The sequence below is a fragment of the Myxocyprinus asiaticus genome, chromosome 27, assembly GCF_019703515.2.
Source record: "Myxocyprinus asiaticus isolate MX2 ecotype Aquarium Trade chromosome 27, UBuf_Myxa_2, whole genome shotgun sequence".
Classification (NCBI taxonomy): Eukaryota; Metazoa; Chordata; class Actinopteri; order Cypriniformes; family Catostomidae; genus Myxocyprinus; species Myxocyprinus asiaticus.
This window is the reverse complement of record NC_059370.1, coordinates 15,108,249-15,133,386: the sequence shown is the minus strand read 5'-3', so window position 1 is coordinate 15,133,386 and position 25,138 is coordinate 15,108,249. Positions and strand designations below refer to the sequence as shown.

General features: G+C 37.2%; 1 protein-coding gene across 10 annotated transcripts in view; it reads right to left on the bottom strand.

Annotated features, from left to right (window-relative positions):
• The window catches only part of LOC127418325 (prominin-1-A), a 129,898-nt gene that overhangs the window by 41,414 nt on the left and 63,346 nt on the right, over positions 1-25,138 (bottom strand). For 7 of the 10 annotated variants that reach the window (XM_051658882.1, XM_051658884.1, XM_051658891.1 and 4 more), the window contains exons 2-4: positions 12,038-12,096; positions 9,324-9,350; positions 4,965-5,170 (exon numbers count right to left, since the gene is read on the bottom strand). In XM_051658882.1, the coding sequence (XP_051514842.1) occupies positions 4,965-5,170; positions 9,324-9,350; positions 12,038-12,096 (292 nt within the window). The remainder of the gene's footprint in view (positions 1-4,964; positions 5,171-9,323; positions 9,351-12,037; positions 12,097-25,138) is intronic. The other 3 variants (XM_051658886.1, XM_051658888.1, XM_051658890.1) reach the window with 1 other exon arrangement.

The following is a 25,138-nucleotide window of genomic DNA, read 5'->3' as shown; positions in this document are numbered from 1 at the left end:
ATGTGTCAAACTGCCATTGCTACAAAATAAGAGGAGAGAAAACAGTATTTATTTGTTTAACACGCTATTTGGTCACTGCATAGTTCCTGTACATGTGTGTAATTTCATAATTTTGATGACTTTAATATTATTCAATGTAGAAAGCAGAAAATAGTACAAATTAAAAATGAGTAGGTGTGTCCAAACATTTGACTGGTATACAGATACTGTATGGTTTCAACTGTAAACTGTAAATGACTTCCTTTTGAGGTTTCAACTGAAGTCAGCATTAATGTTGTAAGTCTAAGTGTTTTCAAATTAGGCTGCTGGCTGTTAAGTGTTTTATTATACCAGAGATAGTCAAATGTTGCTTTTAAGTTCCCACAAGCTATGACTTGAATATATTAGTGGAAATACAAGCACCAGGGCCCATGTGTGTAAGTAGGCCAGAACAGGTGGGTAATTGAAGTGTGAGATAATCATTTCTCTTTTCCATTTATGTGGAGGACAGAAGGAGGACAAAACACAACACAACATATGATTATGCACATGAACAAAGCTCTCTATCTCAAAGCTCTCTCACTCTTTCTTCTGTTCCACCAAAATATTATAAAGGTGTAGAAAATTGCATGTAAAATATTTATTATTTTTGATCCAAATTGACAGATCAAACTCTTGCCAGTGTATGACTTTCATTTGTGCATAATAGATTGATGACAGTCGTATCTGACGATGGTTCTGTTCAAAGGCTGCTTTGAATACAAACTACAATAACTTACTGGATATGTAACCCTGCAAATATACAGAGGAATGTCCTACTACACAGACAACTATAGATGTCCGTGCAAAGGAGAGGCATACTACCATATGACCACTGAATATATGAACATGCACAAACGCTCGCATGGAAGGACTGATGCAGAGTCAGGTCAGGACAAATCTGTAATCGTAACCATGGTTTCTCTTTTATACAAACACATACATTTTCATAACTAAATACTGTATAGTCAATCCTCAGGCACTAGACAGCTTAAATTAATTTATATAATGAATAATTCCAGATCAAAATTCTAACTGGAAGAGCTATGCTCGAAGATTCAGTTAGCTTATTGCTTTAGTAATATACTAGAGCTGTCAATCAATTATATATTTTTTTAAAGAATGAATTACACAATATGCTGATTCATTTATCAAATTAATCACAATTACTCGCATATCAATGTTTGCGGAGAAAGGCCCCAAAATAAACATAATTCAATTATATTTAATAATCAAACTATTTATTATGCAATATAATATATATAATAAAAATAATAATTTTGATAATTCAAAGACATTACATTTTAATGGCAGAGAAGTGATTAGACAATAGAAAAGTGGCTTTACAAGTCAATATAATGTTTGTTTTATTTCCATATCACTGAACATACTGTAAGCCTATCACTGGCCTACAGTTGGCTTGTTTTCAAAGGATGTGTTCTTGCATTCCATCTACACTGTTTTTTTGGTCTACTGCATGTATACATGCTTCAGACGGACGCTTTTGAACTCACTGTGGTTGAGTCACATTTCACTGGTTTTTAACATCTTGAGCCACAAACAAAATATTTTAGGAAGCTGTGTCAAGTTAAATATAGTTTGAAACTTTAAAAATGCATCTCGAGACCACTGAATTCTGTTGTGCTCCTTCCACGGTCTTTGAAAAGGTGATGACTTGCTAATTATACAGCTGAAGATGTGCTTACTGCCCCTTGCTGACTGCGACATGATGGTGGTTTTTAAAACTTGCTCCACTGGTAGAAAAATGTCTTACTAGCCTACAGAATTTAAGTATGGTTAATGCATTAATTGTTTACAACGTTATTTTTATATAATTAATCACACTGTAATAACATGTTAAATTGACAGCCTTTTAAATACACATTATAACCGTAGACTACACACATCACCAAACCTTGGAATTATTCCTACACATATCAAAAAGCTTGAAAGGCTATGGGTCCTCTAAATCATCCAATGGTACAATCTTTCAGTCAAGATCTGTGCACACACATGCACACATTTTACTCTGTATAGTCAGGGCTGGAGGGCCAGATGTTCAACCTGTCACGGCTCACACAAACATGCTGCAAAGTCAAATACAAAAATGCAAGCATTAGCACATGTGTTCGCCTACAAAGATTTGCTCCCACGATCAAATCAAGATCAATCCATGGATCGTAATACCAACAGTAAGTGGAGTAATAATTGGCTAAACTGTCGGTTAACAGCACAAATTATTGCAGGGCTCAACAATAAGGATGGCCCAATGGGACTGAATGAGAATGTTTCTGGCCAGTCAAGGGAACTATCACATGCCCAGAAGGGACAGTTCTGCATCGTCGCAGCACCTTTGTTGATCATGCACATGTATTTTCAATCCTTCCCAACTTTGACAAATTAACCAAATTTGATTTCTGTGATGTACTGAACGCTGTTGCGAATTGTGCTGTTTTAAATTTTTCACCAAAGTTTTTGTTAAGAAATCGTAATTTTAAATGAAAAATAAAAGGCAGATGCTATTTACACCAAGGTGCAAGTAGACACTCTGAAAATAAAAATATGTATGTGTGTTTCTTCAATTTGGGCACTTTTAGCACTGTGAACTTAAAACATTTTTCACACTGTCACTTTTTTTTATAATTTTGTCTACTTACAATGTCCAACAGTGTATGTACAATTTTAACTACAGTGTATATCATTTCCAGCACATCTCAAATTCTGTATTGTGTTGAATAGAATACTTTGGTGGAAATTATAGCGATAATGTTTTTAAAATGTTAAATTGCAGACTCAAAAGTCTTGCTAAGGCTAGTTTCATAGCTAACATTTTATACATCCAATACACACAATCAAAGAATATTTGTACACTTTTTGCCTATTTTTTGCCTTAAAAAGTTTGAATCAGAGTCAGTTTTAAAGTGATATATATATATATATATATATATATATATATATATATATATATATATATATATTACAAATTGTTATATAACAAATAGAAAGTTGAAATCTGTTAGTATTTTAATACAAATCAGCCCCTGGGACATGAAATTGGCATAAATTGAACAAACACCCACATTATTCTCTGCTACATATAAAAATAGATATTTATTATAAGCTTTTTGTTAAGCCCTGTATTCTGCAAATGTAGGTTTTCTGGATGCCATGTGGGTACACATTCTCTATAGTATTGGATTTGACAGGCCATCTTTGCAAGCTTAGCCTTAGGGTTGGCAGAGGAGCATCAGCACTGGTGACCTTCGATACCCTGGGCACCTGGTAGTGGTGAACCTCCATTAAACCTTTGGCAACAATTGACAATTTGCTGCAAGTTTGCTGCAAAGCTCATTTGCATGTGTATTTTATCAGTGGCGAATTTGTGGCAAATTTGCAGCAAATTTGCAATGAATTCTCAATTTCTGTAAGGGGTATCATTATGTTTAAAGGGCAGCCTTCCCCGGAATGAAAACACACTTATGTGAGCGGTCATTTGTAAATAATGGCAATAGCATCTATTTTTAGCTCAACAGCACATGGTGATCTGACACCGTATACACAGTAAGACACAATATAAAACATTAAAACAACAAGGCAAAAAAAATGTATGTAAAAGTGCATATTTAGGGCAGACCATGAAAGTCGATGCTAACATGCTACATGCTAAACAATGATTTGCCTTTATTCAAATTGCAAATTAGTCAAACAAATGAAATCGAATTATCTCTAACTACTTGCAGCTATCTGAATTATAGACGTTTGGTCTCAATGGTCCAAAAGAAAAATTGATAGACAGGGAAAATAAAAATTAGGACTAAAAATAAGAGTCATTCACGCCTCAAGCTTTTACGTTGCCATCACACCACTGTGTTCATGACTTGGTTGACAGTATCCCTAAGAAATGCCGCTTTTCTCCTAAAAGCAAAGTGGCACTAATAAGGAATTTTCTTGTCATAATGGGGTCACTTCTTTAATTATTCATCATGCTTAAATGATGCCCAGTGTTTTATGAGAAAACAGCACAACTCTCAGAACAAAATGGTCTGACTAAGTATAAAACGTAAATGACAAGAGCAGACTGCTCAATGAAATTCAATAACGTTGCACTGGATTCACCCCGTCACTAAGGAATACTAACAGCTCGACTCAAGAGCTCTTCACAAAGCAATCTTTTCAAGCATCTCTCCAAACACATCAAAATGTGTCCAACATATAACCTTCAACTGTGGAGCTACTTCAACCCAAGAGCTCTTCTATAATCAAGAAAATCACTCTACTCCCAATAAGGGTCTTTTCAGGAGCACTGTAGAACAAAGGTTCCATTTTCAGTAAAACATCCCACCAGGAAACCGGGTGGTGCATGTCTCTCTTTAACCGAGACTGAACCTTTTTAATATAACCCTGAAGAGAACAGTGCATATAGTGGTCCATGTTAGAGCTTCATTAGAATCAGCGGGCCTGAAGGTTAAAATCCCAATGAGAGATGCCCAGTTGCTTATCTCCAGGCAGCCATGCATGTGCAAAAGAATCTTTAATAAAGAAGCAGCCAGCTGAATCCATAAAGCTCAGGAACATCAAACACACTCTTCAGTTTGCCGTCGCTGTCCTGGAATTCCTGCTTTTGTATGATCCTGCAGTATTTCTACTTGAACTGTACACACAAGTGTATTGAAGACAAATACGCCATAGGGAACATGGTGAATGTGACTTTAGGACAGGGAGATTAACTGCACTAGGTTCTTGAAGCTCAAAAACTGTGCATGTTAAACTTAACATTGGCTTTTGAGTTTGATTGATTTGATCACCGGACACAACAAGGAACGTTAATGCTGAAAGTCCTTTTAGAACAGCTTTCACGTCTTCGTGTCTATGATGCCTTGAAATGCTGCACATACAGTATAAGTACAGAAGCACAAATGCACGTTCAGACAAACATACACACTTACGTGATAATAAAGGTGGAGGTGAGTAGAAGTGTGGTCAGCAGTCCTCTAAGGCAGTCTGCATTCTTCCTCTGTCTCTGGTGCATCTCTCCTCCACAGTTATCACAACAGCGGCATAAACAGAAGAGAAGCCCTACCACCGGCAGCAGCACGGTGAACAGCAGGCCCAGAGCAGCGCAAACCACAAAACCAATCTCATAATAAATCACCTGCACACACCACAAAAATATACAGGTTAGAAATGCTGAAATAAGCAATATATCTGAAGAGAATATATTTGGGATGGTTTCCCAAATTCAAGTTCAATCTGATCTCTTTTCAGTAATGCATGCATAATGTACATTACACTTAAAGGAATTCACTCAAAGATGACAATTCTGTCATCATTTACTCACCCTCATGTCTTTCAAAATACCTATCAATTTCTTTCATTCATGAAACACAAAATGGGTAATTTATAGCAGAATGTCAAAGCGGTTATTTTCCATACACTGAATGAGAATGGTGACTATGGCTGTCAAGCAAGATTTTCAGTGAATTGCTATTTAAATTTCAGTCTGTTCCTCACACAACCATCATATAGCTAAAGAAGAGTTGGAATATAGTGCATGACTTGCATGGGCTAAATTTTTTATGCTTTTATGGTGCTTTTTCCCTATGTGTTCCACAGAAGAATGTCATACAGGTTTGGATTGGCATGAGAGTAAGTACACTAATGAATTGTCATTTTGGCATGAACAATCCCTTTAACCAACATAATTTAGCTGTAATTTGCATTCAGGAAGCCAGCCCAATACTAAAGATTTAGGTTTAGATTTAGTTCATCGTCTATTGTGGGTAAAACTGGAGGTAAAAGGAAGGAATGAAAGCCATGTGTGATACTATTACAACTACAATTATACTAACATTATTAAAGGGATAGTTCACCCAAAAATCTCTCATTAGTTACACAACCTCATGATATCCCAGGTGTGTATTACTTTCTTTCTTCAACAGAACACATTTGACAAAAAACAGAAAAATATTTCTGCTCAGTAGGTTCTTAAAATGCAAGTGAATGGTGATTTCTCTTTTGAAGCTCCAAAAATCACAGACAGTCAGAATAATCGTCATTGATATGACTCCAGCGGTTAAACTTATGTCTTCTAAATTGATACGATCGCTTTTGGTGCGAAAAAGATCAATATTTAAATACTTGTTAACTCTAAATCATCACTTCCGGTAAGCTTCACGAGAGGGTGGTGCTCATGCAGTCTCTCACGTGACTTATTCGCGTTGCCATGATACAGACGTAATCTCACGTTCTCCACTTGGTTGATTGTGAGTAAAGAAACAGATAAATACAGATCTAAACCAAAGCCAACCAAGCTAATGTACAGCATTCATCCTTCTCACTTATATACAGCGCTGCTCTTCCGGGTGTGACGCAAGTGCCTCAGTACTCACGTGTTTCAAATGTCAATGCGATTACGTAACGCGCATACTGCTGCAGAACTGAAGCATGATTTAGAGTAAAAAAAAGTAATATTTATTTTTTCCCACCAAAAGCGATCATGTCACTTTAGAAGACATTAATTTAACAGCTGGTGTCGTATGGATGACGTTTATGCTGACTGTCTGTTCTTTTTGGAGCTTCAAAAATCTGATCACCATCCACTTGCATTTTAAGGACCTTCTGAGCAACGATATTTTTCTTCAAATGTGTTCAGCAGAAGAAAGAATTTTCATTTTTGGGTGAACTATCTCTTCAACAGTAGGTTATTATCAACAGTTTTTAAAAAGATTCCAAACACTAAATCACCAAAATATATTTAAAGGGGTCATGACATGCATTTTTGTATTAATCTACTATGTACCCTTATAATATTAGTAAAGTTTTTTGCACAAAAAAACAGTAAAATATTTGTAAAACATGATCATTTTCCACCCTCATTTTGACCCTCTGTCAGAAACGCTCAGTTTTGGTGATGCTTCTCCTTTAAGACTTGACAGTAAATGCCCACTGTTCTGATTGGCTCTCTGCTCTTGACTGACCTGCTCTCTTCTTGCCATCTCACTGTTATCCACTACTGGGCATAGCTACGGAAGTAATAAGATAAAATAGGTGTCGATGTGTTGTTGTCGAGGCAGTCAGATGCAAATGTCTACCACAGTGTGACATCACAATGTGGAGGAAGTAGAGAACGAGTCATTTAAGCAGCTTGGTTTCAACAAATGCTCTTTTTGCAGTGAGAAAGAAGTTTTGAGTTCTGAAACACACAGTATGTTTTTATAGTACACTGATCTCTCATATGTTAAAAGATCAAGGAAAATTTAATTCCTCATGTCATGACCCCTTTCAATGTAATGAGCTGCAAAATATTTTTAAAGTTCATAATTTAAATGTGATTTAAAAACAAAATGCCTAATAAATTGACAAAAAAATAAAAAATAAATTAGACGGAAGGAAGCTTATTTTGCACTCCTTGCATGTAAAGTACATATTCTCGACTCAAAAGCCTTTCAGGAAAAGGCCTTAGAAATGGGAGAAATTAAACCATTTGCCACAAAATTTCCATGCTATTTGTAACATGGAGAAATAATGTTTAAAGTTTTTTCCACATGGTGCCATCAAATCCATTTGCACACGTCCTGTGGCATTATAGACACTTCTGAATGAACAGGGCTCTCTTCAGGCCAGCCTGAGGATAAACTTAATCCATTGAATAAACCAGAGGCTTTGTCTGTCACTAAGTACCCTCGCTTTCTCTCAAGGGTAGAGCTTTTCCATATTTAAATTTTTCTAAAAGTGTTTCTTTAAAGCTCATTTCCTCTTATGCCTATGTGGGCAAGGAGTAAAAGTCTTTTTTGATGATGGCAGTAAAGCTTACCAGCTAATAGAGGTGGGGGAATAAATCAATATTTCAAAGTATTGTGATATTTTACCTCATGATCCCATATTGATATTTTAATGCCAATAATTTATATTTTATTTGCATTTGTCATATAAATATTTTTGGGAAAAAATGAGATTGACCACTTCCACCAAGTGTGTGAGAAAAGGAAATGTACTGTGGCATAAGGTCAATGAAAGCTATTCTATTCAACCAAAATATAAACTCAGACTGAACTAAGAATATAAGTCTAAAATGTATTAATTTGTAAAGATGTCAGTACATATCCTTCAGCTAGACTGCAAGGGTTTTCATGTAATGATAAATTAGCTTGATTCAAGGTATGCAATTCCCTCACTATTTTTTTACTGACACTGATGTACCAGTGCTCTATGCTACTTCTATGGCTTTATGATGCAATAAAGAGCACCCAAGTCCAATGAAAATGAATGAGAAACAAGTGAGTAAAAGATTGCAATATATCACAGTATTGAATTGTAATACCATAAGCATAATGAATCTTGTTGTATTCATATTTTTGTCTTGTTTCAAGTAAAAATATCTAAACATCCTTAAAGATAAATTTACTTGAGAAGCAAAATTACATAAGATATTAAAACATATTAAATCAAATTTATTTTTCTTATCTCATTGTCAAATTATTTGTTCTTTATGCATACATAAATCTTGCCTACAGAATGTTTATTTAAAAAAAAATGTAAGTCCAAAATACTGATCAAGAAAAGGATTTTTGCAATGCATATTGGGATTAACATGAATCATAGGACTTTGGGCATGAGGCTATTGACCGTTCTCTTGAGGGCACTATGAGCGGTCATTCCCTTTTAGTGACCCTCTGCTGAGCTTCTCTTATCAGCACATACAAGCTTTAGACAGGCTCATCTATGACATCATCCTCACAAGTGCAACTGCACTCTTCTTACTGGGTCATGTCTGTAGACTGGCTGAGCTAAAAATGGCAGAGAGTTTAAGACAAGGACATTTCTGTGTTTCTGTAGTTATCTTACCAACTACAGAGATGAAAGAGACATTTAATACCTTTGCTTTTAAATAAGAAACCGTTTAATGGTCATATTACTATATCATAGATATTAAACATATATTTTGTGATTTTTCTTTGCTAAGGGGGTTACATGTGATCTATTCTGTATATTTTCAATAAGAAAATGCAAAAGACCAGAAAAAGTGAATACATTTCAGGATTTTAAAGCAATCTAATTCCCCACTGAATTAAGCTGATTCGAATCCGCTTCATGTTGTGTTCTAATGTTCATGAAAACACATGGATGACACAACGACAACCAGTTGCTGTGTCAACAAAAAGTCTAGACTGGAGTATAACATACAAACAAACTTCTGAACAGAATGAGTGCAGGGCTGGGCTTTGTAAGGGTTAGGTGTGACTAAGGAATGAGGAGGGTCAGACTTGGGTCAAGCTTGGCTCTTTACAGTAGTGCACACATATTACCTGTAGCGTCAGAACAATGTTTTCTGGCTGGTCGGTGCCAGATGATGATAGTCATGCAGAAAAGCAAAAATATAAGAAACATAAAACAGAACAGATGGTAAGCAATATCAAATAAACAGTCAAATAAATGGCAAATAAAAGCACTTAAGAACTAAGAAGAAGACATGCCATCTGTAATGGGCACAGGACCCATTTTGACAGTCCCAGGGTTTGAGGGAATCATGGATTTGGCTGACAGTGACAGCCACATCCAGATCTCCACATTCTTAAGTGTAACAAGAGCAAAATGGAACAGAACTGAAAGGAATGAGTGAATATGATAATATGGGATTATAGTGAACGTCCAATATATTGTCTTGGCCAATTAATCAGCTGATACAGATTATCACAAGTGGTCATTCTGCCTTGTGTCAGTTCCTTCCGACAGCCTTGTCATATATTTTCAGTAATAAAATATTTTTGTTGTAAATATTGTGTAAAATAAAACAACGCAAAAAAATCTTAATTGTCTTTATGCAAAATATAATATAATATAATTTAATAATATATATATATTTTTTATTGGATTAGGGGTTAAAGTGATAGTTCACCCCAAAATGAAAATTCTCTCATTATTTACTCACCCTCATGACTTCCCAGGTGTGTATTACTTTTTTCTTCAGCAGAACACATTTGAAGGAAAACAGAAAAATATAATTTCAGTAGGTCCATAAAATGCAAGTTGATGGTGATTCGACTTTTAAAGCTTCAAAAAGAACAGACGGTCAGCATAAATGTTATTGATACGACTCCAGCGGTTAAATGAATGTCTTCTAAAGCAAAACAAATGCTTTTGGTGTGAAAAAGATAAATATTTAAGTACTTTCTAACTATAATCCATCGCTTCCGGTAAGCTTCACGAGAGGGTGGAGTTAAAGCTTTCTCTCATGTGACATATTCGCATTGCCATGATACGAATGTAATCTCACGTTTTCCTCTCAGTTGAGACATCCAGGATGAGCACACAAATGCACCATTGTGAGCAAAGAAACAGATAAACACAGATCTAAACCAAAATCAACCAAGCTACTGTACAGCGTTCACCCTTCTCATTTGTAAACAGCGCTGCGCTTCCATGTGTTCCGCACATGCATCAGTTCTTGCGTGTTTCAAATGCCAATGCGATTACGTCACATGCGAATACAGCTGCTCACCAGAGGGATGATGCAGAGTTAAAAAAGTACTTAAATATTAATTTTTTTTTCGCACCAAAAGTGATCATGTTGCTTTAGAAGACATTAATTTAACCGCTGGAGTCATATAAATGTTATTTGTGCTGACTCTCTGTTCTTTTTGGAGCTTGAAAAATCGAATCACCATCCACTTGCATTTTAAGGACCTACTGAGCTAAAATATTTTTCTAATTTTCTTCAAATGTGTTCTGGTGAAGAAAGAAAGTCACACTCACCTGGGATATAATGAGGGTGAGTAAATGATGAGAGAATTTTCATTTTTGGGTGAACTATACGAAACTGTGCCGAGAATTTCAGGCAGAGAACGGTTTATATCGTGCTGTGCCGAACCGTGCTCATGTGGAAATGCTACTGTAAATGTTCCATAGCGTGCTCAGAACCATTCAGCCTGATGGTGGAAAAGTGGCTAAAGAGGCCCCGCCCACATGTGGAAAAAAAAAAAATCCTGGTAACCCATAGTTATCCATTCATTCCTATGAAAAAAATAACAGGAAGAAACATCAACAATCGCCTGCAAATTGAATTAAAAAGAAGCCAAAAGGAAGACTGCTGTGACAGCAAGCAATTTGTGGAGAAGATGTGAAAAGACAAATGTGAAACCCCACAACATGTGTTTGTCTGCAGCAGACTTGTTATCACAGGTAAAAATAGATAAATTATCAAATAGATGATTAAATGTCACAAAATCATGCTGAAAAAAGCAGAAGAACCCTACTATGAGACTGTGATCAAACTCTACTGTTTCTAAAAAAATAACAACAACAACTACACAACAGCTTTTTGGCATGTTTTTCAAATAAAAAAGAATTGTATAATTCACCCCAATTTCCTCATAGGAATGAATGAGTAACTATGGTAACCAGGATTTATTTTCCCCCCGCTAAACCACGGACCCAGTGTATGATACATATGACATCGAAAAAATGACACACATCACCTTTGATTATATATACAGTATGAACTATGGGGCAACATGCTCTCTAGATATCAGTGTTGGTATAGGCCTTTAAGAAAACCCAAATCTGTCAACCACTATAGAATGACATACTCATTTGTCTTTTTTCTGAGAAGTATGTGTATCTTCAAGCTCACATTCCACCATTTCCTCTCAACAACATAAGAAATATTGGTGAAACTGAGCTTCATGATTAAAATGTGTCCCACGTGTTTCTTCTTTCCCAGAAGCAGGATGTTGAAACTTCAAAGGGAGAGCTATAGTTTAATTAAACCCTGTTATTAAAAAAGCAACAAATAGTTTCTTCCCCTATTTACTACAGAGTCTAATGCCAAAAGCAATTAACAACTCTTTCAGAATAAGCCCGGGAAGGCTCCCTCCTTGGCGTTCAAAGGCAATTAAAATATTGTTTCATAATGTGTTGTGTTGAGATCAGATGTGTTGAGACAATGTCCTCACAATTTATCTGCCGTGGAGGAGCATGTAATTGCAAGGAGGTTCAGGTAGTCATAGTCATATACACTTACCTTCTGGTACTCAGATTGTATGGCCCCGAATTTATCCTTCGCCACTCTTATGACGAGATCTGCAATGACAGGGGAAAACATAGTCAGCATGCAGCAGCCTCATACAGTGCTGCCACGTCAGAACAGGCTACATAATGTGGTTCAACAGCCAGTCGAAAAACACCAACAACGAGCCCACTGTGGATAGGCAGAGCGCTTCATCAAAGCGTGTTGCCTCCGGCAACCTCCAGTACCACAACTACCACAATCTTGAGAGAAAATATTAGCTGTCTTCATACAAAGAGACATCACAAAATATCTTCGGGGAATGTCTGCGCAACGTTTAGTTTGTTATGTGAACTCGTTATCGGACATTCTCTATGACTGTGCTGCTAAAAGTTGCTTTATGATGCATTAAACACTGCAATGTTTAGATTATAGTATGTAGCTGTGCAAAATCGAGATTATTCAATAGACGTTAGCATGACTGTATTCAGCCTGTACTGTATTCACAAATAGAGATGGGTTTCGGCTAGAGACAGTAGGGGGAGGGGACAGATTATTCATGTTAAAATGAATGGGAAAATCTTTAATGCTCAATATGGCATCTGAAGGAATGGACATCCAGCTTTTCAGTAAAAAGAGCCAATTGTTTTATATAGTCACTTTAACGTGCATGTCTATTAAAAAATTTAGTTTTTTAGCATGATTTGAGCTAAAGAAGCAAAATTACTATACCATTATTGCCTGATTTTATTGCTTAATTGAAATATGTTATTGAAACATAATATTAACAAACAGATTTTAGAGATTGAAGTATTTTCCCATTCAAGTTAGGAGCTGTACTTATATGCCTATTACTTAGAATATAGAACTTGCCTTAAAAGGGACTTTCTTTCATTGAAGCTCCAGGGTATCTATATATTCATAAGGACAAGCAACAGACCCTGGGGGAGCAACTACTCTCTGTAGATCTTAAAGGTTGAGCGTTTCCATTTCCATAGCATCATATTCTCTGGCATACAAATAAATCACCTGGATACATCACAAACATCAGGTGCAACAATGACAAACATCCCAGCAAACTGAAGGAACAGCCCCCTGTCCTGAAGCAATTAACAGATAAACAATTTAACACACAGAATGGGAAAGTGTATTTTCCACACAGCATAGCAAATAAAACAGCAGAATATCAATAATATAATGAGACATTTCATGTAATGCTGTAAATGATGTTTAAAGTCAACATGTATACAAAAATTGACCCTATTTACTTTCTTACGACATGCTCCTGGTCTTGTTGTGAATGATTTATCTATGCACAAGGGGAAAAACATGTTTGTCTTCGTAGATTCATCAAAATGTAATAACTTGCTCCACTACTGAGTCAATTTTCCTTTTTTTCTGCTGATGTCACCAAGTACTCTTAGATTTCAGCTTCTCACCTCCAACCAACAGTCTTACAGAGACAAAATTCATCCAATCAAAGCCTAATGGATAATATCAACAAACATTATTTTCTAGTTGAATATTCAGTTTCAGTTGGACTTTTGTCACATTGCAGAAGTAAAATGGGCTACATTTTGTTCAGACTACCTGTTCAGACTTCTGTTAAGTCTAAAGATGCATATAAAGTCTCTATATTTCAGAATTAAAGTTAGATGAATACAGAAACTAGCATGAGACAGACGAGTTGCGTCGGCTTTTCCATCCTCTTGGTGCATTGCAGGGGTTTTTAGTCCTCCAGGAAGAGTAGCAGAGAGTCAAGTATATTGGTAAATATTGGATTTTTCTTAAGAATATTACCTCTATTCTGTTAGAGGACATATTCAATATGGCTATTTTTGACTACAGTTTGCTCAGGGCTCTGTTTTACCGTATTAATCACTGCACAGACACTGTTAGGGGAGAGATTGTTTATTTGTTGCAATAATATGGTTCTAAAGGAGACTTCCAATGACTCCTAAAGGCCTCCTCATCTTGAAAGCAAGGCAAAGGCAGTAATGGTTAGGGGACAGGATAGCATGTGGGCATGAACAACCATCACCACTCACTGCATTAACATGTCTTGCTATATTTTTGCTCAGTCCCTGGTTGATTAACATGACCTTAATTCAAGGAAATAAGTCTTCATTAAAATTCCCCGAGCACAAGACTGCCTTACTTTTGCATCCTACCCAACAATGAGGAATTAATTATAGAGGAAGGAATGGCTTGCTTATATAAATATGGAACTCAACCCCAAAAAAGCTACTCTGACCAACTTGTCCAACTTCTTTTGGCATTAAAATACCAAATGAAACTGCTTGGTGAGCACAGTTTTTTTTCCAGTGTTGACAAATGTTCTACTGAAACAGGATGTTGAGATGGGACATATCGAAGGGCTCGTCCCATTTTTTAATAGCCGAAATAAATTACGACGCAGATGTGAAACATGATTTACTACTTGCAAATGCTAATCAGAGGCAGGTGGTATCAGAGGGAGGGGATTCACAAAACTCAATTTTGACTTCACGGAGTCTTGAAATTCATTCCTAATTGGTCAGATTTTTTTTTTTCATTGTTATGTACTGACAGTATATAAATGTGTTGCAGGTTGTCCTTCTGTGAAAGTAAATCTTATATTGCATTTAATTATCTTCAGTTTAATCATTTTTGCATGTGAAGTGAAGAGCATGTGAAGTTGCACAGAGAGAAAGAGAGAGGGTGAGACTGAAAAGGACAGATAGATAGAGAGATAGAGAGAGAGAGAGAGAGAGAGAGAGAGAGAGAGAGAGAGAGAGAGAGAGAGAGAGAGGGATTCAGTGGTCTGTGGGCAGATTGGATTGCGGGTAAGGATTCAGTGGGGCATAGTCCTCCAGCTGTCTCTTTTAAAAGTCTAATTCTCAACAAAAAGAGAGGACAAAAAAGATGAGGAGTGCGGTGAGGAGAAAAAGATCAGCGTGGAGAGGTTGAACCTGGCAACAGAGGGAGGGTGTGAAATGGAGATCAGTTGATTAGAAAAGAAAGACGAGGAGAAACAAGGTTGAAGCATGTCTCTCCATATCCTTCACTGATAGATCCTGCTGTCACACACTGTATTTCTCTTAAACACAATCACACACAAATACACACTCACAAATATACACAAACGCACCCCATCCAGCCACTGTCTGAAAGACCTCTACAATCTCCTACACCATGCTTTCACAGACTAGACTAGGGAATTAGGTCCATTCTGCTGATTTTATAGCTGGAGGTTGCAGAGTGGCTGTACTGTTGGTGGTAGTGGACATTCCAACTGCTGGATGCTGTAATGTTATTGGTTGGCTACTGATGTTAACTGACCATAGCTCTTGAAAATCTGATTACACATAGGATGTTTTGCTGGTAAAAATAAGATGTCATTCTAATTTGCCAAGGAATCTTTTTTCTAGCAGCTACCAATGATAATGCTGGAGGGTAAAGCATTTGAATATAAATTGCAGTCGAGCACAATCCATCAATTATATGAACAAGATCAATGATTATGAAAGCATGAATAAATCTCACTTAAAATATCAACCATTTCTGCCATGATTTTCCATGCATCATTAGTGGTGGTTGCTTTCTTTTGGATTAGGAATATTTAAAAATTTCTTATCCTAACCCTATCCCTAACCTCTAGCTCCCAATCCTAGCCCTATTCTTCTTCTGGACAAAATTTCAGGAAGTAACTTGCCCTGCAATGTTTGTGCAATGGACATGAATGATACCTCAAATTGTGTGGATAATTGTGGAGAGGTGTGCGATGACAAAAAATAGGCAGAAAAATACCAAAGACTTAACAGAATGTTTTACATGCACTAATTATAGTCAATCCAAGTAAATCCAACCCGATAGCAGTACAGTTTACATGTACCCTTAACTTTGCATTCTAATGCAAATATTTGTTTATAAGTGTATTACAGGTATTCTGAACAAAACTTCTACGCATGCGAAGAGTCAGCCTGAAGAAGCGGTGAAAGAAGGAGAAAGCCACCGCGAGCATGGCCCCAAAGATGGTAATTGCAGTTTTTGCTTTAACATAACTAAAAATATGCCTGAAAGGCTTTTTTGCTATGATACTCACTTTACACAGCAAATGAAGAGAATTAGAAGCAGTGTCCCAACATCCTGACTGGCTTAACCATTTAGTTCATGCCCATTCCTCTTCCAATAACCTGGTATTTCAGGATGATAGTACGAAGTAAAGATTGGTGTGAGAGAGTTGCCCTTAAGGAGTTTACAGATGTGGAATGGAAACAACATTTTAGAATAACATATTTATTTTTTTGCTTTATGTAATGTCGTGAAAAAACATATGAGCCCTGCAAAATATGCAGTGCGAGCCCCCATAGCCTTAATAATGTGTGTTACCATTACTTTGTATAAATTAGGTTCCTGTGGCAAGTACCATGTAATTTCCAATCAATTTGGAATTCATAAAAGCACTGTTCACTGCGCAGTGCATAGTATTTATGAACCCAATTGAGAAACTAGTCGGATTCAAAGGTTTCTTCTATTTACGGATATTCACCCGTCGGAAGGATCGGGTTACATCCACTACAGAGATGGAGAGTGAACTAATCTCTGTAGCTTCGGCCGTGAGAGCTCTCTCCATGAGGGTGGTGTTATTTCCCTCAAAACAGGCATAAAAAGTATTTAGCTCATCCCGGAGAGAGGCAGCGGTGTTCACGGCGGAGTTTTTATTCCCTTTGAAGTCTGTAATGATATTAATTCCCTGCCACATGCTTCTAGAGTTGGTGGTGTTGAACTGTCCTTCAATCTTGTCCCTGTACTGGCGTTTGGCTGCTCTGATGGTTTTGCGGAGTGCATAACTGGCTTGTTTGTGCTCCGCGTTCCCAGAATTAAAAGTGGAGGTCCACTCATCAAGTGCCACGTGAACATCCCTATTTATCCATGGCTTCTGGTTGGGGTAGATCCGTATCCGTGTCGGTACAACATCCTCTATGCACTTCCTGATGAAACACATTATGCTATCAGCGTAGAGCTCGATGTCGTCATCGGAGGTGGACCGGAACATCTCCCAGTCCACGTGATCTGTGTCGGCTTGTGGGGGGATGTACACAGCTGAGATAATGACTGCTGTGAATTCCCTCAGTAGCCAGAATGGTCGACATAGAAGCGTGAGAAATTCCAGATCAGGAGAGCAGAAAAACTTGATAGAATGTACGTTCCTCTGATCACACTAGGATTTGTTGATCATAAAACATACACCACCACCTCTGCTTTTACCTGAGAGTTCTTACACTCTATCCGCTCGGTGCATGGAGAACCCCGCAGGTTTGATGGCTGAGTCTGGAACCTCTGCAGACATCCAAGTTTCTGTAAGGCAGATAATGCCACAGTCCCTCGTCTCTTGTTGGAAAGAGATCCGTGCTCTCAGCTCGCAGAGCCTGTTGTCCAGAGACTGAAAATTTGCCAGTAGAATACTGGGTAGCGGGGGTCGATTTGCGCGACGTCTTAGTCTGATGAGAATGCCGGCTCTCCTTCCCCTTTTCCGGCTGCGTTTCCGCGGCCGGGCTGCCCAGGCAAAGGGCTCCGCTGTCATGTTTGTAAACAGCGGGTCGGCATTGAGGTATTTAAAGTCCGGTTTTCGGTGTGCTATTGCAGAACCAATGTCCAAAAGTGTTTGTCTATCGTAGATAATAAGGCAGACAACATCCAAGACAAAAAACATAAGAATTGTAGACAAAACAAACAAAAAACTGCAACACTGGGTCAGAGCTTGCAACGCAGCACCCATACTCTGCGCTATCTTGAGTTCAAAGGAGTCAATCGGATCAACGGTGTTGTTTGCATGAAGGTTTTTTATTTTGACTGAGCTATCATGGATTATTAACGGATGATTAGGTTACACATAAATGTAGCCATTTAAAAGGGATCAGAGAGATATCTCAGGATCAGAATATTACAAAAACTTGAGGATGCGCTCTTTTGACTCGGGCCAACAAGCAGCCATAGCAACTTTCTAGCCACACCATAGCAACCAGCCACAACACCCCTATTAAATCATGTAGCAACATATGTGAACTTATCTCAGAACCAATATATCGTACTGAAATAAGGGTGGATTATTTAGACTTGGAACACTATGCTAAGGCCCTTGTGGGGACCCAGAGGCCTCTTCTGGGGCCCATGACATTTCTTGGCACCAGAATGTCATAGATATATGTGGGTGGGCTCTCTTGACTCAGTTTTGCAACAGCAAGCAACAATCACATTTTCTACACTTTACAACTATGTTCCATCACTGGACATGCCCACATCACATCACCAACAGTCACAGTTGCTCATGTTGCTGGAAATCGCCAACTCTCACTGAAAATAAATGAGTTCCATTCACTGTGTGCAAATTCTGTGAATTTCTGCAAATCACTGTATGTGTGAATGGCCATTAGGATCACCTTTGACTCTTTGGACCTTATCACATTGTGAATCTAAAGGAACCCTGATAATTACAGTTCTGAGAAGCTATTTTTTAGTGCTAAATCTCAATCCATCCTTTCATTTATTCATTCTTGACAAAGTGGCACTCAGAAAGTGTTAAAAATCTTAATAAACAGGCAAAACAAACTGTGCTGGCTGTTTCTCAGCCCTGATCTATTTTATCATGGTCCTCTGTGAGTACCTCTCCTTCTTTCCCACTCACTCTCTCTCTGTCCTGGTTTGATTAGCTGTGCTTCCATTCATCCAGCAGGAAGTAAACAGACTCCAGGCTCAGAAGTAAACAAGAGAGGTCAAGGGATGAGTGACTCTGAGTGATAATAGCGCACACATGCACACCTCCACATCCACACTCAGTGGACACTAGGAGTCACTTAATTTCTAGGGGCTTACTTGCGAGGCACTTAGGTGATTGCTTAAGCCTTTGAAAGTTTTGGGATGAACTATTTGGTAACACTTTATAATGACTACATGGTATAAAGTATTTGTAAAGCATTAGTTTATAGTCAGTTGATCATTTATAAACTATTGTTCCTACATTAATAAGCTACATACATATACTTTGTTATTTGTTTATATTCACAGTAGCAAATGATTTATTATTGTTAAATAAGTTCATTTATAGGCAGTTTGATGTTTTTTAACATGAACAAGGAATGAATTCATAGTAAATAAATTATATATGTAATTAATTGCATTTACTCTTAAACGTAATTAATGTATTTATTACTGTTTTAGTAACACTATTAAAGCAATTATTACTTAATATATACTGTAGGTCGTAAAGCATTGACTAATTGCTAACAAAGCGTGTATATGCCTAATTAAACATTTATTAATGATCCATTACTCTGAAAACTTGGTCCTGAAATACATCTTCAGAGCATCTCAATCACACAGGCTCAAAACAGCCACTAAAGCTTAACAAAAAAACAAAACAAAAAAGAGACAACACAAAAGTACAAGAAAAATAGTAAGAGAGGAAAATCCAGTTTATTAAAAGAGATCCTCTAATTGCTCAAACGCCACTTGAGCATTTTCCATCCTCTTAAGCTTTATGAGCAGACTTGTTCTCATTATTGCCAATTAAAAATACTATTTAATTCAGTTTCACCAGTGGACCTACTATAATTATTTCATTAAATTTCATCCGATTCTAGAAAGAAAGTCCAAAAATCACGCTACAGTCTGTGCACACGCTCTGGAAACAGCCAGCACTTCACTGGTCAAATGACAGTGATGAACAAAAAAGAAAAAAAAAAGGAAATAGGAAACAGAAAAGTGTCATGTTATATTATTGACTTTAAAGGTACAATATGTACAAATTTTCATGTAATATTCACCCTTTTTTGCCAAAGTGTGAACGGTTTGTAACGCAACTTAAAAAACGAGCCCTTCCCGGACTTCCTAGGTTGCCTATTAAAGCCTGTAGACTGATTTTCATGCGAAGGGAGGGGGTCGCTTTTGCTGGGAAAATCCAAAGGATGTGACGTTTATGCGCGCTCCCGAGAGCCTTGCCTCAGACAGTAGCTTCTCTTCCGCTATTCAACAGTGACAACAAACTGCTGAAAAAAAAAAAAAACATTTATCTGTTGAACCTCATCTGGCTAAGCAGGAACGTGATCGTGGTCGAGCAAAAACTAGAGTGAACATCAGTAGAGCATTTGATTCCTGGAGGGACCTTTGTTCGGTTTTGGGGATCAAAACCGACCCTGAATTGGTGTTCTTCTTATTGGACAGGCAAGCTTACATAACTGCAAAGCATGTGAAATATAGTGCCATAAAGATTGATCTGTGTAATTTTAGCTAAACTACAATAACACATGAAATGAATGCTAGACAGTGTTCAAGATGATGCAAAAAGACCCATTCATTAGTGTAATGTAACTTGGTTATACAGAAAATATATACATTCTATTATTATAAAACAATAGCGCATCGATATATCAAAATGACAGTTGTGATGGAATCACATCAATACTGAATTGTGTCAACATATTTATAATGTACAGTCTATTTTACAAACAGCTACTGTCATCCACCAAATTTAGCTAACAGCTATTGATAAAGCTGGCTAGCTAGCTAACACTGATATAGGCTATGTATAAATGCAGTCAATGTATCATGCAAAGAAAAGTGATTAATTCAAACTACAGTCTCGCATAGTCAGACCTATATCCACACTTTGTTTTAGCCCTGTTCCAGCACTGGAGTGTCAAATATAATATAGTCTCAAAGTTTGTAGTAAAACAATCATAACTGTGTAATTTTAATTATGCTACCTAATCTGTCAGCATGATGTCGGTGAATCATGTTCAGTCTCTTTGTATGTTACGTCATTGTTTTGGTCGATGCTCGCTCACTCGCATCCCTATGGAGTGTGTGCGCGAGCACAAGCAACAGGTAGCTGGCTGCAGTTCTCTCAACGGCCACAGGTGTCATTAATAACAAGGGTTTCTGAATCTTACATACTGCACATTTAAATTCAGTGCCTATTAAACTTCATCAGTGAAAATGTCCTCACTATGCTGCTGAAGTGTACAAGCGATGTCGTCACACTGTACGTTTCTTTTCTTAGCACTGGGACGGATGGAACAATAACAGTAGCTTGTGGTTACTGAATAGGGCATTTTATGTAATAATTTTCCAGAGATTGCAGGGGCAGATTTGTATCTCAGGTACCAATCATTGTAGTAAAAATATACAAGCACAGTATTTAATGTACAAATGTCTGCAGTATGACAAAAACATCCTAAGATTTGAATGACGATCAACGAAGAATTCAGCTTTCAGGATTCAGGCGCGACCTTCAGGAAGACACATTTGTCTCTAACAGAATTTTTTTTAGCTAAATCACCATGTTGATGACATAATTTTTTGTTATCAATGATTTCATAACGAGTTCATCAAATGAAATTATTTTATAAAAATAAATTGCTTCAATAACATCTTCACAGCTAAATATAAAATAATCTTATTTTTTCTAACGTGAACATAACAGAGAATCACTGTATAAATAAAAAACTTACAGTACATTCAGTACAACAGCACACTTCCTTTTGAAATTTGCTAAAATATAATTATTCCTGATATAATAGTAGTAATAATAATAATATTTATTATTATAATAATAACAATAATAGTAATTATTATTATTATTAAAATGAATATTACATTTTTACTATGCAGTATTAATATATTTTTTGTCATAATTTCTTAAATTTCATGCATCCATTTAAACCAAACTTTTATTTTGACGGATCACTGTGTCAGTTTCTGTGTTTGTTTGACGGAAGTTTCACACTTCTGGATAAGCAGTTCACTATGTGGTCATTTGATTGTTACAACATAAGAGACGTAGTTTGGAATGTGCTGCACGCTTCACATTAAATGAGCGTTTCACTTTCTGTAATCTAATACACAGATTACCGAATTCATAATGTGATGTTTTTAGCGGGTCAACGCCTTCACACATCAGTTTGAAGTGTGCAACACAAGAGAACTGGATATTTCTTAAATGAAATCGCAGGCTGCTGTGGTTTAATAATCAGACTAGGACACATGTACAACACATTTACAAGATCAACGGAAGATTTAGTGACAACCAGCTGGCCATACTTACTGTTGAACCGTGTTAATATATATAATTCTCACTTTAGATTAGGTCATGCAATATGCTTATCTAGCCATTAGTAAGTGCTTTATTATGACCTTTATTAAATATTAATTGATTTAATAGTAAGTGTTCCTAAAATATTAATATACACATTAATTAAGCAGAAATGTGTTTCCAATTCATTACATATTTAATATCTTTATTAATTATGAATTTATGCTTTCTTAATTTTCTCATAAACACTTCTTTACCACTGGTTTGCATCAGCTAAAATACATCAGTTAGGTATGATTAACAAGTTAACTAAGGATAAAAAAAAAACATTATCAAACTGCCTATTTATGAACTTATTAATCAATAATAAATCATTTGCTTAAGTGAATAGAAACAAATAACATACTATTTATATGTAGCTTATTAATGTATTAATAATGTAGAAACAATAATTTATAAATAATCACTTAAAGGGGCAGTGGTGGCTCAGCAGTTAAGGCTCTAGGTTACTGACCAGAAGGTCAGGGGTTCAAGCCCCAGCACCACCAAGATGCCACTGTTGGGCCCTTGAGCAAGACCCTTGACCCTATCTGCTCCAGGGGTGTGTATCATGGCTGACCCTGTGCTCTGACCCCAGCTAGGATATGCAAAAAAAAAAAAAAAAAGAATTTCACTGTATACAGTATATATGCAAAATGTATAATGTGTGACAAAATAAAGGCTTATTATTATTATTATAAAGTGTTACCAACTATTCCTTTAAAAGATAATATATCCACATTAGTATCCATTGAATTCCTACAACTGAGTGACTTTGGCAGTTTGTTCCACTTAAAAACTCCCCAGACGCCTCCCAACGTGGGTGCAGACATAGATCTGTTTTGAAGGTGTTGAGCTGACAGCTGTGCTCTAGTGTATGTGGGAATAAACATGTTTGTGTGTCTGTGGGTATCATTCAGTTGCAAACCAGCAGAAGGTAGTGCAAAGGTACAGGGTTGTCCTGAATGCATGTACTGTAAGTGATGTGTTTACAAAAGGTGTTTAAATGCAACACGAAATCTGGGTTATGGCAAAAATCTACTTGTGTCAATCGGTTTATGCTTCAACCGTTTATGACCTTACCCTGATAAAGGACAGCCATTTAAGTCATTTACATGACCTTGCATGTTGTTGGCTTATAAAGCATAATAGGTGTAAGACTGTCCATGTAAACACATTTATTCTGTTTAGAGCAAGCTACCTACAGTAAATAGCTGAGGTTTGTAACCATTAGAGCATCATAAGAGTGCAAGTATGTTTCTGGCCTTACACAAACTGGTTCAATTTGTGTCCTGGACAAATTGGGGCATCTTGTGTGACACAGGCACATTATATAACTTTATTTATTTTAATTTTTTTATTTTATTTTTTTCACCCAATTTGGAATGCCCAATTCCCAGTGTACTTTTAAGTCCTCATGATCACGTAGTGATTCGCCTCAATCCGGGTGGCGGAAGATGAATCCCAGTTGCCTCCGCATCTGAGACCATCAATCATCTTATCACGTGGTCAATCCGGGTGGCGGAAGATGAATCCCAGTTGCCTCCACATCTGAGACCATCAATCATCTTATCACGTGGCTTGTTGAGTGCATTGCCACGGAGGCATAGCGCGTGTGGAGGCTTCACGCCACCCACCGTGGCATCCGCACTCAACTCACCACGCGCCCCACTGAGAACGAACCACATTATAGTGACTACGAGGAGGTTACCCCATGTGACTCTACCCTCCCTAGCAACCAGGCCAATTTGGTTGCTTAGGAAACCTGGGTGGAGTCACTCAGCATGCCCTGGGATTCGAACTAGCGAACTCCAGGGGTGGTAGCCAGCGTCTTTTACCACTGAGCTACCCAGGCCCCAACATTATGAAACTTTATTAATTCTAGTCTTGTAACGGCATGCAAGATATTCCTTCATCGTGGCAAAGTCTTGACTTTGATGCTGCCATTTTGCCTCGATCCCCCATGACACTCGTTCCTTCCTCCTCTCATCCTCCCAGCAGGATGCACTCTCTTAGTCCCTGCTTTTGCGACATATCTCAGCAAGTGTAGTAGAGAAAAGAGCTTTTCTCATAAGTATGCCACTCTATTTCCCAGCGAAAAACCCACCGTATCTTCATAAATATTTCATCATGATATCTCTCCAAGGTGGCGGTGGAGATAAGATGCCTTGAATACATTTTTAAGCTGCATCACCTCACATTATCATAGCATGCCAGAGACGTAAAAGTTGCTAAGGGTTTTTACATCTCATCAATTAGACATATGAATAATATCTGTCAAGAAAAAGCTAGTAATGACAAATGCTCTTTGGGGCATAAGTCAAATGTGCCTGGGTTGATGGAATGAATGGTATGTTAGCCAGTTACGCTAATCCCAAAACGTTAAGATCAGTCTGATGCCAGGAACAGACTAGAAATTTTAAATACTAACTCTGCTAATGTTTAAATTACTATCAAGCTGTAGGAAATGTGCTTCACTGAAAGCAGACAGCTAAATAACAACTGTAAACTCTGCCTCTATCAGTCTTTCAGCTGTTCTCTGTGCTTCAGAGTAAATGTATTGATTAGCAATGGCTATTAATTGACTGAATTTAACTGGGAGGTCATGGACAGGGTGCAGTTAACTATGCACAGCAGTGGAAGAGGAATGTTTGGGTATTTGCACATGTTTGCACAGCTTTAAGTAGCACAAGCAGCTTACATGACAAACAAACAATTTGTCATATTCTAACAACTTTGCAAACGTTATTAGTGGCATTAATATTGTGGAAGAGAAAGTGTAGGAAATTCAGAATCATTTTTGTAGACAGGGGCAGACAAGTAAGAATGACCCGAACGTTAACCACATGTTTACTTATTAAAGATATTTTTTGGAACAGAAAGTAAGCGTGCAAGCTCTTTTCTGATTTGGGCATTGCTATTATTACCAAGTTTATAAAGCTTACAGACACCCAAGATAACATGAATGCATGAATAAGAGGATTATTCTTTAAAAAGTAAATATT